The sequence below is a fragment of the Pelodiscus sinensis genome, chromosome 17 (assembly GCF_052426305.1).
Source record: "Pelodiscus sinensis isolate ZL-2025 chromosome 17, ASM5242630v1, whole genome shotgun sequence".
NCBI classification, from domain to species: domain Eukaryota; kingdom Metazoa; phylum Chordata; order Testudines; family Trionychidae; genus Pelodiscus; species Pelodiscus sinensis.
In genome coordinates this window covers 17,126,449-17,140,906 of record NC_143068.1, presented here as the reverse complement: position 1 = coordinate 17,140,906, position 14,458 = coordinate 17,126,449, and the positions used below count along the sequence as shown (strand labels likewise).

Sequence of the window (14,458 nt, the reverse complement as noted above, 5' to 3'; positions counted from 1 at the left end):
GCTTTTTTGTCGGTTTTGCAAAAGGATTCGTCTAAAATTAAGGACTTTGGGGTAAATGTTTGGGCTTGAAATCAACCACAAGATCTGCCTTGTCGAAATGATTTTTTAAGCCGAATCTCTGTTGTTTTGAAGGACATTTACACAACATCCAGCTCTGTCCTTCTCGGGCTACCAGTACAGCCTTTGCCCGCACGCAATGTCTGATAAAGGGTGTATTCTGGAGGGGAACGAGGGGTTCGGAGTGAGTGAGCGTGGCAGACTCGGTGCTTTTCGTACTATTCGATTTTACACCTACTCCAGCCTGGGCCAAGGCGAGATTCCTTTTGGCCACTTCCTTGGGCTGGGCTGCGGGAGGCAATCAGACTGTGAATCGGGAAGGTACGTCTGGAAAGATGAAACTGGGATGCTTAGAGCCATTTCTCCTCCTTATTCCGACGCTCGCCGTTTTAGGGGTTTCAACCCCCTTCCCACTCCTCTTACTTCAGCTCACCTGCCCCTTGCCAGACCCTTTGCCACAGGTCGGTCCTGTTCAGGGCTTCCCAATTCCATTGCGCGCATCTCCTGGCTGTTTGCAGCACTTCCCCCATAGACACCGCCAGAGAAGCTGGGAAGCCCGTGGCGAAAAGCCGCGTTAGTTCCGCGCCTGGAACCTCGCTGCAACGCGCCCTGGGCAGCTTTGAGCTCCCCGCAGCCCTGCGTGTGCGCCCTGGAGAGGCTCCAGTCCAGCGCAGAGGAGGAGTGGCTAGGAGCTGCGAGATCCCTCCTGAGTGGCTGGCTCTGAGCCGCCCCTAATGAGAGCCCGGTCTCCCAAGCCATCCCTGGGGAGGAGTTATGATAATCCTATTGCCATTAAGGGCGTCTGGGCAGGGGAAAACCTCAGTGACCATTCGAGGGAAGGTTCGTCCTGCACCCCTCTCCATGCCTGGCAACTAACACAACCCACTCGGGGGAGCGGCTCTTCCCCAGCACCGACTTGGATTTACTGCTTGGGGGGCTGGGGATCTTTGCTGATCTACTATCTCTGTATTTTTGGACGCTGGACGCCATGTTGTGGAAACTAGCCGATAATGTCAAATATGAAGAGGACTGTGAGGTGAGAGTTCCTGGGACGCGGGGAGGAGGCGGGGGAAGGGCTTTGCGCGCGTGTTTGTGCGTGTCTCTGTGTGTGTGGGGGTGTATCACATGGACATACATAGGGCCCAATCCGCCCTCCCTGGCTTGGACAAGCTCTCCGCTGGCTGCCAAAGGGTCTTCCCCCTCTGTCCCACCACAGGCTCCTCCTCGCTAAGCGCTCCTGGGAGTTTGCCCAGCTGGACAGAGGAGCTGGCCGGTGGGGAGGGAGATGAATGGGAGGGAATCGGTCCCTGGGAATCTTTCCCAGGGATTCCCAGGCTGGTCTCCTACCCTGTCCTCTCCTCGCATCTCTTCCTTTTCAGCCCAGGCACTGGCTGCGGGGGCGTTGTTTGCTGCAGCATCCCGCCACCCCCCAGGCGACTGCCAAACTTTTGGCCTGCTCGCTTATGTGCGGCTGGCTCAGACACTGGAAGGGAAGGGCAGCAAAACCGGACCCGGGCAAAGGAAAGGGTAAAAAGTGCCCTCCCCATCGCCGACGAGACACTGATTTTGAGCCTGCCAGTCTGGGCCGCTTGGGGGGGGGGGGGGAGCTGAGCAAATAAGTTGGGAGAGGGGGCGCTCAGGGTTTTTTCTCCTTTCCAAGAGGCTGTTGTTAATCCGCAGCAGCTCGCTCCTGCTCCCCATTTCCGTGACAGCACGAGTCCCACGTCCAGCAAAGTGCGGCCATGGCGAGGGGAGGGGGAAGGGGGTCGCCGAGCCGCGACTGTCGGAGCTGGAATCCACCCCCCGACGGGAAAAGTTTGGTGTCAGAGAGCAGGGGGCGGCCAGTGTCCCAGCCTGTTGGACCGGTTCAGAGGGACCTGGGCTAGGACCGGGGGCGGGGGAACAGACTGCGTGGCAGCAAATGGGCGCTTTTGGCATGATGGAAGGGGCTTGAGCGGCCATCCTGGGCCTGGCGCGCCCGGGAGCCAGGGCCTCTCCTCGCTGCCCCTTGGCCCGGAGAATTCTCCCCTCTCAGACCAGATGGGGGCGCGGCTTGCATGGGGGGGGGGGCTGCCTTTACAACCCGAACTCCGAGCCGCTCAGCCCAGCCGCCAGGCTCGGATCAGCGAGCGGTAATTAGCAGAGCGCTCAGGTGCCTGCCCGCGCGGGCTATTCCCACGTTCCCCGGCCCAGCCTCTTCCCTTAGGAAACTGCCCTCACCCACCCCCCTGCTTTTTGATCTCTTTGAAAGCGGCAGCGGCTCCTCCTCTGCTCCATTGGTCACGCTTGGTCTGTTTGGCTCCTACAGATTAGCTGCAGTCCCCACTTCACGCTCCATTGGGACCCCATTCTCCTCTGATTAACCAGCCCTGTTATTTTAATGACCGTGAAGCCAGAAGCTGCTAAATCCCGGGATCAACTCCGTGCGGACATTTAAGCTTCGGGGGCTGAGCTCTACATCGGGGGGTAGTTCAGCCGGAGGAGTAGTTGTCCTCTAGCGCCAGGCAGCTCTTCGGGATCTGATCTGAGCCCCCTCCACCCCCCTTTTGCTAGGTGCGCCCCCAAGCAGAGCGCACGTGGGCCGAGGAATCTGGGTCGAGATGGAGACTCCGATAAGAGAGGTTTGAACAGGGCTTGCACTCAGGTTAGCCGCCCTTCCCCTCGCAGGGTGTCGGTGGCTAAAGTTTCTCATTGCAGCCTGTTTTTTAAACGACCGCTCAAAGATTTGTTTTAAACTCGGCCATAGGGTCTGAAATCTGGCTGACCTGAAGGCGAAGAAGGGCGATTCACGCCTCCCCCGCTTCTGAACTGTTTCCCCACGTTCCTCACTCTGTAACAGTCGCCTTTCTACAGATCCCACCCCAGACTGAGCCCAGGGAAATTTATTTCTAGCTCCCGGCCCTTCATGCCAGGTGACTTGCCTAACGAGGCTTATCCCTAAGCTAAACTTTGAGCTTCTTCCCTTTCTTTTCTCCCGCTTTCTTGGGGGGGGGGGTGACTCCGTGAGAGGCCACCCTCCTGGTGTGTGCGGAGCAGACCCTAGCCCCATTCCAGTCGCGGGGAGTTCCGCAGTTTACACTCTGGCCAGACTTCCTGCTTGTTCCCCAAAAGTTAGTCGCCCCTGACGCGCTGCCCCCACAGTCGAGCGATTGGGCGTGGGAACCCCTCCGGCCAACCTGCCTGCACTAACGGGCTTCTGTCCTTTGCTCCTCAGGACCGGCACGACGGGAGCAGCAATGGGAACCCGCGGCTCCCTCACCTCTCCGCCGTCAGCCAGCACTTGTACAGCCCGGCCCCCCCCCTCTCCCATTCCGGGACCTCTGACTTCCAGCCCCCCTATTTCCCGCCCCCCTACCAGCCGCTGCCTTACTCCCAGTCCAGCGACCCCTACGCTCACCTCGGGGACCCCTTCTCCATTAACCCGCTCCACCAGCCTCCTCCCCCGCCGCCCAACCAGCAGCAGCCCGCCTGGCCTAGCCGGCAGAGTCAGGATCCCTCCGGCCTGGCGCATCATGCCCGGCCTGGCCTTATCCCGCATCTCTCGGCGCTAGAGAGCGGCGCGGCCGGGGGCAGGAGGGAAACCTACCGGCGCTCTGAGCTCCTCCTGCCGCACGGACACGGGCTGGACGCGTCTACGCTGGCCGAGAACCTGGGGCTGCACGAGATGGCTCATCAGATGGAGGAGGTGCCGGTAAGTCCCCCGAGCGTGGGGGGGGGGGGGGAGTTGAGCCTCATGCAGCAGCTCAGGAAGAACCTGTGACCTTAAGCGCCGGAGGCTGACCCCGTATCCACTAGGCCATTGGGGCCCGTGCTGCCTTCTGCCAGGCGAGGTCTTATCCGTTAGGCTGCACAGTGCCACTAGCTTCTCCCCTCCCTCCGTGCCAGCCCCAGCGGTCACCTGGGCCTCCAATCCAGGTGATTGACTCTAGAGAGGGGGTGAAGGCCGGGGGGAGAGAGGGATACTATTAGGCCAGAAAGCATCAGCCCTGGTGCCCTGGTATGCGAGAGGGGCTTTGTAGCAGCGGGTCCGGCTTTGTGGTTTAGCTCCGCTGGTTTTCTTGCAGGAAGAACTAATTTCCCTCCCCCCATCAGTCGATAGCTCCAAGCAGTGGGCGCAGGGAGGAGGATGGGGGGGGGGGAGGACAGAGAACTCCAGGGTCACTTTCTGAACTGTACTCCCCCCCTTCTCTCTCCAGAACGTGGAAGATCAACACTTACTAATGCACGACCAGACAGTGATTAGAAAAGGTCAGTAGATGGCATCGCGATTTGCTTCATTTTGTCCGTAGCTGCAGCTCGGTTAGGAGATGAGACATTGGCAAGTGGCTACGTTGTTTTGTTCCATTTCTTTCCAGAGGGAGGACCTGTCTCAAGGCAGGGAGCCTGAACTTTATTTGCATGATCCCTGCTGTAACTCTGGATTGCGTGTGTCAGGAACGCGAGCTAAGGCGGTTATTTAACAGTGGGGCTCTGGGGGTACTGCCTTGCTTCCTTTGGAGTCTTGCACATTTAAAAAAGCTTCTATTTGTAAACCTTCCCATTTTGATGGGAAGCAAATTAAATTCGTGGCATCAGCCGACTGTCTCTGACACCCTCTTGTCTCTTATTCTGGACTTTGGAGTTGTTAGTCCTAAAAGCAAAACAGTCTTGTTTTTATTGCTCTCGGGCTTAACCAAAGAATACAAGAAACGGACATTTCAATGCAGCTCGGGCGTTTAATTGTATGCCCACCCGAATTCCTTGTGTAGACAGTGACACGGGGGCTGTTTTTGATAAGAATGTGAGGCAGAGGCAGGTTTGTTTTAGTTCAGTGCAGTCTTCATTCAGCTAGCAGAGCGCTCTTCGCAATCAGCGGTCCTAGAAAGCGGTTAGGACTGAAATGGTGTTTAGCTGTGTAAACATGCGCAGAGCACCTCGCCACTTCGTTTGCGGGCTTGTTTGCCTGCTGGCACCCACACTTGTGCTTTGAAAAATCAGCGCAAGTCTCCTCGAGAGGCTGAGGTGGGACTTCGCCTACACATTTATTTGAGGAAAAGCAGGAGGGTTTGTCGGCAGCTCTGCTGATCCGCATGAGCTCGCGGGAGGGCGATTCTGCGCTCAGATAGACCCGCTCAGAACCTTCCTTTCTAGTCCACACGACTCCTTTTCGCTGTTTAACCCTGTCTTGCTGTAGTTGCCAAGAGCAATCACTCAGCCTGGCTACATTTCGATGGTAGGTTAATCTGAGAGATTTCCGAATACGCTCCTGCCGAGGTTCCATGGCTGTTGCTCCTACTCATTGTAGCGATGAAGTCATTAGTCTTGCTTGCGATTAACTGTTCTCAGCTGTGGATATTGACATATGGGGCAGGAATAGCCTGGAATGTAATTAATGAGAGAGAGGTAACTTCTCTGAACCGAGCCTCCATATTTGTGGAGTCGGAAGATGAAATTCAACACTGCTTCTCCCCCCCCCCCCCCCTCATGTGTTCCTGCTCCAAGGAGGACGGGAGACAACTCTGTGCCTTTCTTTGAACAAGGGTTTTGTCAATAGCCGGAGGAGACTAGTTTCTGCTCTGCCGCTGTGTATGCTTGTCTGCTCTGGCATTCATTTCGATAAGCCTGAATTTGCTAACTCCCAGGGCATTGTCACTGGTGCGTGCTGAGTTTCCATTGCATATGTAAGGAAAATAATTATTCCTAACGGAATGCATCAGAGAGGTAGCTGTGTTTGTCTGTATCTGCAAAAAAAGGAGTCCTGTGTCACCTTAAAGACTAACAGATTTACTTGGGTTTAAGCTATTGGTGGGCAAAACCCCATTTTGTCAACTGCCTGGAGTGGAAATTACAGAGGCAGGCGTGTACACGCCCTGCGTCTGGGAAGTGGGTTTTTTCCCCTGAAATCTGGTGCCCAAATTAAAGCTGTTACTCTTACCGTGCCATAGGACTTAGTTTCTTGTGTTTTGTTTTTTCATGAAATGTGTGTGACAACAAAACTAGCGACAGTCCATTAAAGTCAGTCGGCTGTCCTGAGGCTAACTGTGGCATTGTGGATCAGGAGAAGATCCAGTGGTGGATGGTTAACAGAAAACTCAAATTTAGCTCCATTTCGATTTGTCATTTCCTCCTTTTATTAAATACCTGATTTCCCACCTCATTCCCACAGGTCCCATTTCACTAACAAAAAACAGCTCACTGAGTTTGCCCTGCCAAAAGGACGGCTTAATTGGAGTGGTGATAAATCCCAATGAAGTGTTTTGCTCTGTGCCGGGGAGACTTTCTCTGTTGAGTTCCACATCGAAATATAAAGTGACAGTAGCAGAGGTTCAAAGACGGCTCTCACCTCCAGAATGTTTAAATGCCTCCTTGCTAGGAGGAGTACTCAGAAGGTAGGTTGTTTTCCCCCAGCATGATTTTAGTAATCCTGTCTGTCTGTTGTTGATCCTTTTTTGCAAGGGTTGTACCAGAATGAGCTTGAATAACCGTCTAAAACATTTTATGAAACTTTTTTAAAAAATAACACTGAATTCTAATAGGCTTTGGAAATAAAACTCTTTCTTTGCACCTCTGGCACATCCCAAAGTGAGGTGCTATAACAGTTCTCACAATACATTCTCATTCCCTGTTTAAAATCTGATTCCATCACTGAGATGGCACAAGGAGAAATTTCTTATTTCAGAGACAAATCATCTCCCTGAAGAAGTGGCTGGGATAGTATCTTGGTACATTAGTTGAGGGACATATTTCATAATCTTATTTTTGCATATGATTTAATTCATATTAAGCCTCATTTATTACAGCTGGTATATTTTCATTATAGTGTAAACTGAAAGGCAAAACATTTGATTTGGTTTCTGATGTGTTTTACACAAAGGGGTTTGTGTCAGATCCTTTAAAAGTAGGTCACTGAAAAACAGAGAACCTGCTTTTTATCCCACTCCCTCCAACAGATCTTCATTAAATGTCAGTAACTTGATTTCCCATCTTTTAAAATAACAAGTGTGTCATCCTTGAAGCTACATAGGGCCACATCTCTCTCTCTGTCTACTTTCAGAGCCAAATCTAAAAATGGTGGCAGATCATTAAGGGAAAAACTGGATAAAATTGGCTTGAATCTTCCAGCTGGTAGAAGGAAAGCTGCAAATGTGACATTATTAACATCTTTGGTAGAAGGTCAGTCCTCTATGTTTGTGAATTGGGGGGAAGGGGAGAATAAAGGGTATTTTGTTTTGTTTTAAAATTGAAAAAAGGGCTTTTTCCTGTCTGAATTACAGTTTATATAAGCCTAATATTGTGTATTCTGATTAAGTCTAGGAAACCCATAGAGAGAATGGAGTTAAAGAAGTTACAGACAATACATAAACTATGCTGCTTGTTAGCCCTCCCAATGCTAATCTAAATGTTATTTTTTGTTTTATGCCATCTTTCAGATCAAATATGGATATCTTGCTAAATTGTTATCTTTAAACTTGATTATATCTGAACTGTGACTAGTGACCTAAACTGTTGTGTTAACTTCAGTTTTAATCCAGTGAAGCTATTCTGTAAACTAAGGGATTCTACATGGCTATTTCCATACTGTTGTGAAATTGACAGGTGTGAGAACAACTCCTTTATACAAGCAGTTCTAAATTCCCCAGTGAGACCCAGTTTATTTAGTCTTTGGAGTATGTAGAGAAGAGATGGTTGGGAAGGGGGCAGAGAGGTGTGTGCAGGGGAAGCCTTTCCAATTTTGAGATCTTAATGTAATAGCAAGTTTGGCTTTCTATTGGAAGGTTTAAATGCACTGACTAGAGCAGTGGACCCCCAATGACTGGCCCTACCTCAATCACAGCCTCAGAAGCTTTGCTAATAAACATTCATATACAATGAGATTTACAGCTTTTGACTTCCTGATAGGAAACTGGAGCTCATTTAATTTGCAGCATGTATGTGGTCCTGTATCAATTTAGCTGGCCTTTTTTTTTTTTTTTTTAAAGCAGCTGGTTGGTATTGCTATAGTTGGTAGAAATGGAAGCAGCAATTTAAGTGTGGACAATATTTTGAAAATAGCACTGTCCATTTTTTAAAAATTAACATTTCAATACTGTACCCATTTTTACTTTATTATTAAATATTTACGGAAAAGTAGAATTGTGAGAGTCAAAATAAAGTGTATCTAATACTTTAGTGAATCTGTATATTACATGTGTGCTATAGATAACCTATAGTTCAAAACAAAATTCAGAATTTTGGTTAGAATAGGTAGTTTTAATTAACTAACAAACCGTAGTCTGTCTCTTTATTATTGGGTAACATATCCGCGGATAGTTTTAATACAAGTTTACAAAGTCTATTTAACTTCAACATTTTACTGACATAAATTAATTGCCAGCTGTCTGACCACCATAAGAATATATGCCTTTTAATCATTTTAAGGTGAAATTCTATTGGTAAATATTCAACTTAGCTAGACAGAGAGACCTCGTATGTTGTCCTTGGATACAAAAGGAACCAGAACAATTATTTTTGTAGCACCTATTGTGCAGATTTTCTTAGTGTCTCGTCCTCAAATTTAGATGATCTATTTAATTAGGAAATAACAAACAGTAAAGTGTGTGGGGAGGCATATTTTGAAATTTATATGGTTTTGCTCATATTTCTATTGTAACAGTGAAAGTCTAATTATTGGATCTAAAACATTCACCTTATCACATGTCCCCCACCCAGGTGAAGCTGTGCATCTTGCTCGTGACTTTGCTTATGTTTGTGAGACAGAGTTTCCTTCCAAAGCAGTGGCTGAATATTTAACCAGACCGCACTTGGGCCGTAATGAAATGGCTAACCGGAAAAATATGCTTCTTGCTGCAAAGTAAGTATTAAGGGGGGAAAGTGCTTTTTGGGTGATAGAGAGAATGTGGTAGTCTGTAAAACACTATTTGATTTTTGCTTTTAATAAGAAACAAACAAAACCAAAGGTCTATGTGAATCTAGTACCAGATACCAGAGTCAGCATAACCCCAGAGTTAGCAGAATCCTTCAGACTTTATTAGAGTTGAAATTTAAACATTATAGATAGAAATGTCACTTTCAGAATTTTTACATCTGTTTAATATGAATACTCTAGGGCAGTGTTTCCCAAATGGTGTTTCATGGAACCCTGGGGTTTTGCGAAGTGAAAATAAGGGTTCCATGAGAAAATGCCATTAAAATAACATTTTATGATTTAAACAAATAATAATTAATATTTAAGCATTTATGAATTTTATTGAAAACAATTTTCATTTGTGTTGATCTCATGACCTTATTTAGCTTGTGTTTATTACTATTCTTATTTGTTTGTGGTCTACTTTTTCAGCTCCATATATAACACTGTTATTATGGGTTCCACAAAATTCTTTTGAGTTTAAAAGGGTTCCATGGCCAAATAAAATTGGGAAACACTGCTCTTGGGATATAAGAGCTAATGAAAATCCACTGGTATCAAGAGAGAACCACATTGACTTCAGAGGGCTTTGGATCAGTTCCATATCACTCAAATCAACATTCCCTCTAATTTTTTCCATCAATCCGGAGAATAAACTTTATCTGTACTGAGGCATGTGCAGATGTGCACCACTGGGCTACATCTAAACTGCAAGCCTCTTTTGAAAGAGGCTTTTTTCGAAAGATACTTCCAAAAAAGCCTCTTTCGAAAAACAGCATCTAGACTACAACCAGTATTTTGGAAAAAGCAAGCTGCTTTTTTGAAAGAGCACTCAGGCAGTCTGAATGCTCTCTTTCGAAAAAGGACAGTTTGCATTCTAGTGCCTTTTTTCAAAAGAGCACTTTCAAAAAAAGGTGTTATTCCTCGTAAAACGAGGTTTTCCTCAGTCAAAAAAACTTGTGTTCTTTCGATTTACTTTCGAAAGAACTTGGCAGCAGTCTAGACGCAGGGGAAGTTTTTTCGAAAAAAGACCACTTTTTTCGAAAAAACCCTGTAGTCTAGACACACTCCTAGTAGAAATACATGCTGCTGGGTGTGGGTGCTCTACTAATCAGCTGGGCTTCATCTGAGTCTCTCCTGGGTGGCTGCCCAAGTGCTCAGCTTAGAAGGAACACTGTATTAAATATAGCACTCCATACCCCATAATGTCAGCACTACTCTTTTTGTACTCTGCAATAGGAGAGATTTTAAAAAATATGTGCATCATGTTGTGTATCTTGCTGATTTAGTGAAGTTCTCTCAATGCACAGGTAATGAATAAAGCCACTTAAAATTATGTCTAAAACTTAGGCCTCTGATCCTGCAAACACATATGCATGTGAATAACTTTGTGCTTGAGTAGTCTCATTGAACATTCACATGTATTGTTAAATTGTATTGTTATGTGCGTGTTTGCAGGATCGGAAGTTTTGATGAAGACGGCAAATTAAATGCCCCAGTTCAGCTGTTTAATCTATTGTAAATCACTTAAGTGCATCTGTGGAAGTTCTCAGACACTATCCCTAAATTGATTTAAAAAAAAATGAAGCAGAACCAGCCAGACACCAAAGTAGGAGAGATTATACTGTGGAAAGTGTGTGTGTGTGTGTGTGTGGGGGAGGGGGTACACATGTATACATATGCGTATATAAAGCTTGTCAGAAACTGACAAAGCAGGCTTTAATCCTAATTGAGAAATATTCTTGCAGTGAGGTAGTTGTAACGGAGCGTAATTGAGTTCTGAAATCCCTTTGTGGTTGTTACACGCAGTCTGAACCGCTGGTTATTTCATTTTAAAGGATTCTGTATCTTGCTGCTTTGCTCAGTCCTACATCCTCTCACAGAATGCCTTGTACTTTCTGGCATAAAGTATGAACCCTTTTGTGTCTTACAGGCAGATATGTAAGGAATTCACAGACCTCCTCACTCAGGATCGAACTCCCCTTGGAAACACTAGACCTAGTCCAATCTTGGACCCTGGCATCCAGGGCTGTTTGACTCACTTTAGCCTGATCACGCATGGCTTTGGGAGTGCTGCCATCTGTGCTGCCATGACATCCGTCCAAAACTACCTAAACGAAGCATTAAAAATAGCAGACAAAACATATATGAACACTGGTGACCAAAGTCCTGCTGAAACCAACAAAAACATTGATAAAATGGATAAGCACAGGAAGTAAGAAGGAAACCAGACTTTCAGCCTGTTCTTCCAAAACACAGACTGGGATCTTCTTGCCTACGAGGCATGTAGAAATTTTGTTAGTTTCCTCTCCCTTCCTCTTTTAAAACAACAAAACATCTTATTCAGGATCTTCACTCCTTCTGGATCTGTAAAACAAGTCTTTCTAAAGCTGCAGTATCTCCCTTAACTATGGAATCCGTTACCAGAAGATAAGTGCTGGTGAAAGTGTATTAAAATCCTTTGCTATTAAAGTGGTGCTATAAAAGTCTTTGGAAATATATTGCGAGATATGTAAAGTTTTCAAAACATCTAAATATCTAGAAGTGACCAGCTACCATGTATATTTTTTGGAATATGGATTTTGGATGGGATGTTCTTCATTATCTGGAAAAACTTCAGGTTTTTAGTCTTTAACACCAACAATAACTAATGCAGTATTAAACAATCTACTCAGACTTATGTACATGGTGTATTTTTATAAACATAATATCAAGATCATTCTGTTCTGCTTTATTTTCAAACTATCATAGGAAAAACTGAAATCAGCATAGCTGAAAGAGCTATTTGATGCATTTGACATACTTATTTTATTTCTTATATTTTACGGTAATATTCAGGCTTTTAAAAATTGCAGTTGCCTGCATTAGAATGACTTTTTAGAAAATCAACCGACCAACCAACCCCACAAAGAATTGCTCAGACAAACAGAAAATAAATGCTTTTAAAATCTCTCTAAGGATATTGCAGCTTTATTCACATATTTATATCAGGTCTTGTTTTTAAATTGAAAAAAACTTGAAAAAATAGGCTCATACTGTAACTTTTTTTTTTAAAGAAAAAATTGTTTGCCTATTAAGGAAAAAATATAAATATAAATATATTTCCAGGGAGACTTTATGTGTATTAAGGGAAACTGTGTTGAATGTACATATTTATTTATGTGTAATTTAATGGGATTTGTATATAATGGTGAACTTTTTAATACTTTTTTTTTATATATGGATTTCAAATTTTAATTTTGGTAAGTATTTCAAAGGTAATGGGGTAAGCTAAATACATGGTATGGTTTATGCACAGGTATGTTATACAGGGTATTTAAGATTTTTTAATTTTTATTTTAAATTCTCAGTTTTTGCCACTGAAGATTAACTCTAATCTGAGAGGTATGATCCTAAAGCAATAATTTTGTGTACCAGTCAACAGATAACTGAATAGAATGAGTGCTTTAAGTATGCTGCGTCTGTGAATAATGGAGGTTCTGAACTACTCTTTGCATATTTGTAAATGTTCCCAATATAATTCTGATGTATATGATAACCATATAATAAAAGTATTCTGGATAGAAGCACTGAATGTCTTGTTACCCAAAAAGTGTTTCCTTTCCATATTTTGTCAATACAGGACACTAGAGGACGTTGTATATTGTCATAATTTCAGAACTTTGTTCAGATGAACAGAACAGAAATATGTAGCTGTTTGCCAGTAAAACTAATGGTTTCAATTAAATGAGTCATGTATCTCCAAGAACTTTTTTTTTAAACCATCCATATTATGCCATCTGCCTACTTAAACTAGAGGCACATTTTAAGGCTTCCTTTTAATAAATGTCTGACTCAAGCAGCTTTACATTACATTTGATTAATCAGATGATTTCACTTTATATGCTTAATGATACATGTTTGCAAATAGCTTGAATGTGAAACATTTCTGACTTCCAGTGTTGGCCTCATTTTTTTTTTTTTATAGATTGGGAAAAACTGAGGCCTGGAGAAGCTTGGCGCTACGATGTCTAAAGTCATAAGAAAAATCCATGGCAGGACTGGAGGCAGAACCCTTTGGCTACATCTACACTGCACAGTTGTTTCAGAATAAGATAATCCGGAATAGTTATTCCGAAATAGCTTATTTCGAAATAGCATGTCTACAATACAGGGAAACCTCAAAATTGGTCTGAGGCATTCTTCCCTAATGTAGATGCGCTATCTCAGTTTAGAGTCCCAGGAGGAATAACTTAGAATGGCCCTGGTGAGGGGCTATTTTGAAATAGCAGAAGTGTAGCCTTATTTCCAAATAGCTATTTCAGAATAGGTGTTATTCTTCATAGAATCAGGTTTACAGAAGTCGGAATAAGCTGTTGTTTATTTCAAAATAACAGAATTACTAAGTAGACACTTGCATAGTTGTTTTGGAATATAAGCAGTTATTCCAAAATAACTTTGCTGTGTAGACACACCCTCAGTGGCTAGAATGAGTGTCCCAGGACCTTAACCATGAAGGTGACCTGCAGAAACTGGAATAAGTTCTTTTTTAAAAAAAATTTGGAAGCAAATATTTACACGTTCCCATAGGTCCCTCAGCACCTCACTAGAATGATAGGAGTGCACGAGATTTTGTACAGAATGGTGAATGAATGAATGATGATGGCATCACACTGAAGTGACTGTTCTAATAGCTCAAAAAGCAATTGGTAAATAATCCAAAATGCAGTATTAAAAAAAATCCCCCTAGAGGGGGAGTTGTTACCATCCCTCTATCGGGCAAAAGATTTACAGGATCTGTCGAAAAAGGGTTTAGTTTCGACAGATCCGCATCTAGACTGCTGTGTGTTTTTTGTTTTTTGTTTTGTTTTTTTTAAAAAGCTCTGTTTCGAAAAAAAAGTGGTGGCCATGTTTATGCTAAAGAAGCGTGGAATATTTAAATCCCTGCTTCGTTAGCAATTTTGATGTGTCTAATCTACATCTCTGCCGACATAGAGGTGTAGTCTAGACACAGCCTAGGGGTACATCTACACAGCAGGGCTAAAGCTGGAATAAGCTATGCAACTTGAGCTATGTCAGTTGCGTAGCTTAAGTCAAAATAGCTTAATTCGGCTTTTGGCGCTGTCTACACAGAAGAGCACTCTTCCTTTTGACTTCCTTTATTCATAAAATGAGGGTTATCAGGAGTCAGCGTAAGAAGACCTCCAGCTCACCATTATTTCGAAATAATGGCTTGTAGTGTAGACACGCTCTTTGATTTCGGAATAACATTCCAAAATAATACTGCTGTGTAGAAGTATCCTATGTAGATCTGGCAAACAGGTGAAGAGGCAAGGTGCTTGGAAAGTCTTTGCTTTTTTTTTTTTCTGGAGAGGGGAGGATGATGTGTGTTTTTTTTTTTTTTTTTTTTTTGGTATTATTACAAACAAGGCCTTTCAAATGGCTTCTTTCAAAATGAGATTGTCCATTTCTGTGAAAACTTTCAATATTTTGAAAATTTTTGAAACAACATTTTTCTTGTTTGGAGAATAAACAAGA

The 14,458-nt window shown here is 44.4% G+C and overlaps 1 protein-coding gene across 1 annotated transcript; it reads left to right on the top strand.

The window, feature by feature from the left end:
* The first annotated feature begins 845 nt into the window (after window positions 1-845).
* Window positions 846-12,515, top strand: TFAP2C (transcription factor AP-2 gamma). The gene is made up of 7 exons (XM_075901157.2): window positions 846-1,093; window positions 3,272-3,748; window positions 4,254-4,305; window positions 6,203-6,425; window positions 7,091-7,209; window positions 8,746-8,887; window positions 10,875-12,515. The coding sequence occupies exons 1-7, from the start codon at window positions 1,046-1,048 to the stop codon at window positions 11,158-11,160; spliced, it is 1,347 nt and encodes a 448-aa protein (XP_075757272.1). The 5' UTR covers window positions 846-1,045; the 3' UTR covers window positions 11,161-12,515.
* The last annotated feature ends 1,943 nt before the right edge of the window (window positions 12,516-14,458 follow it).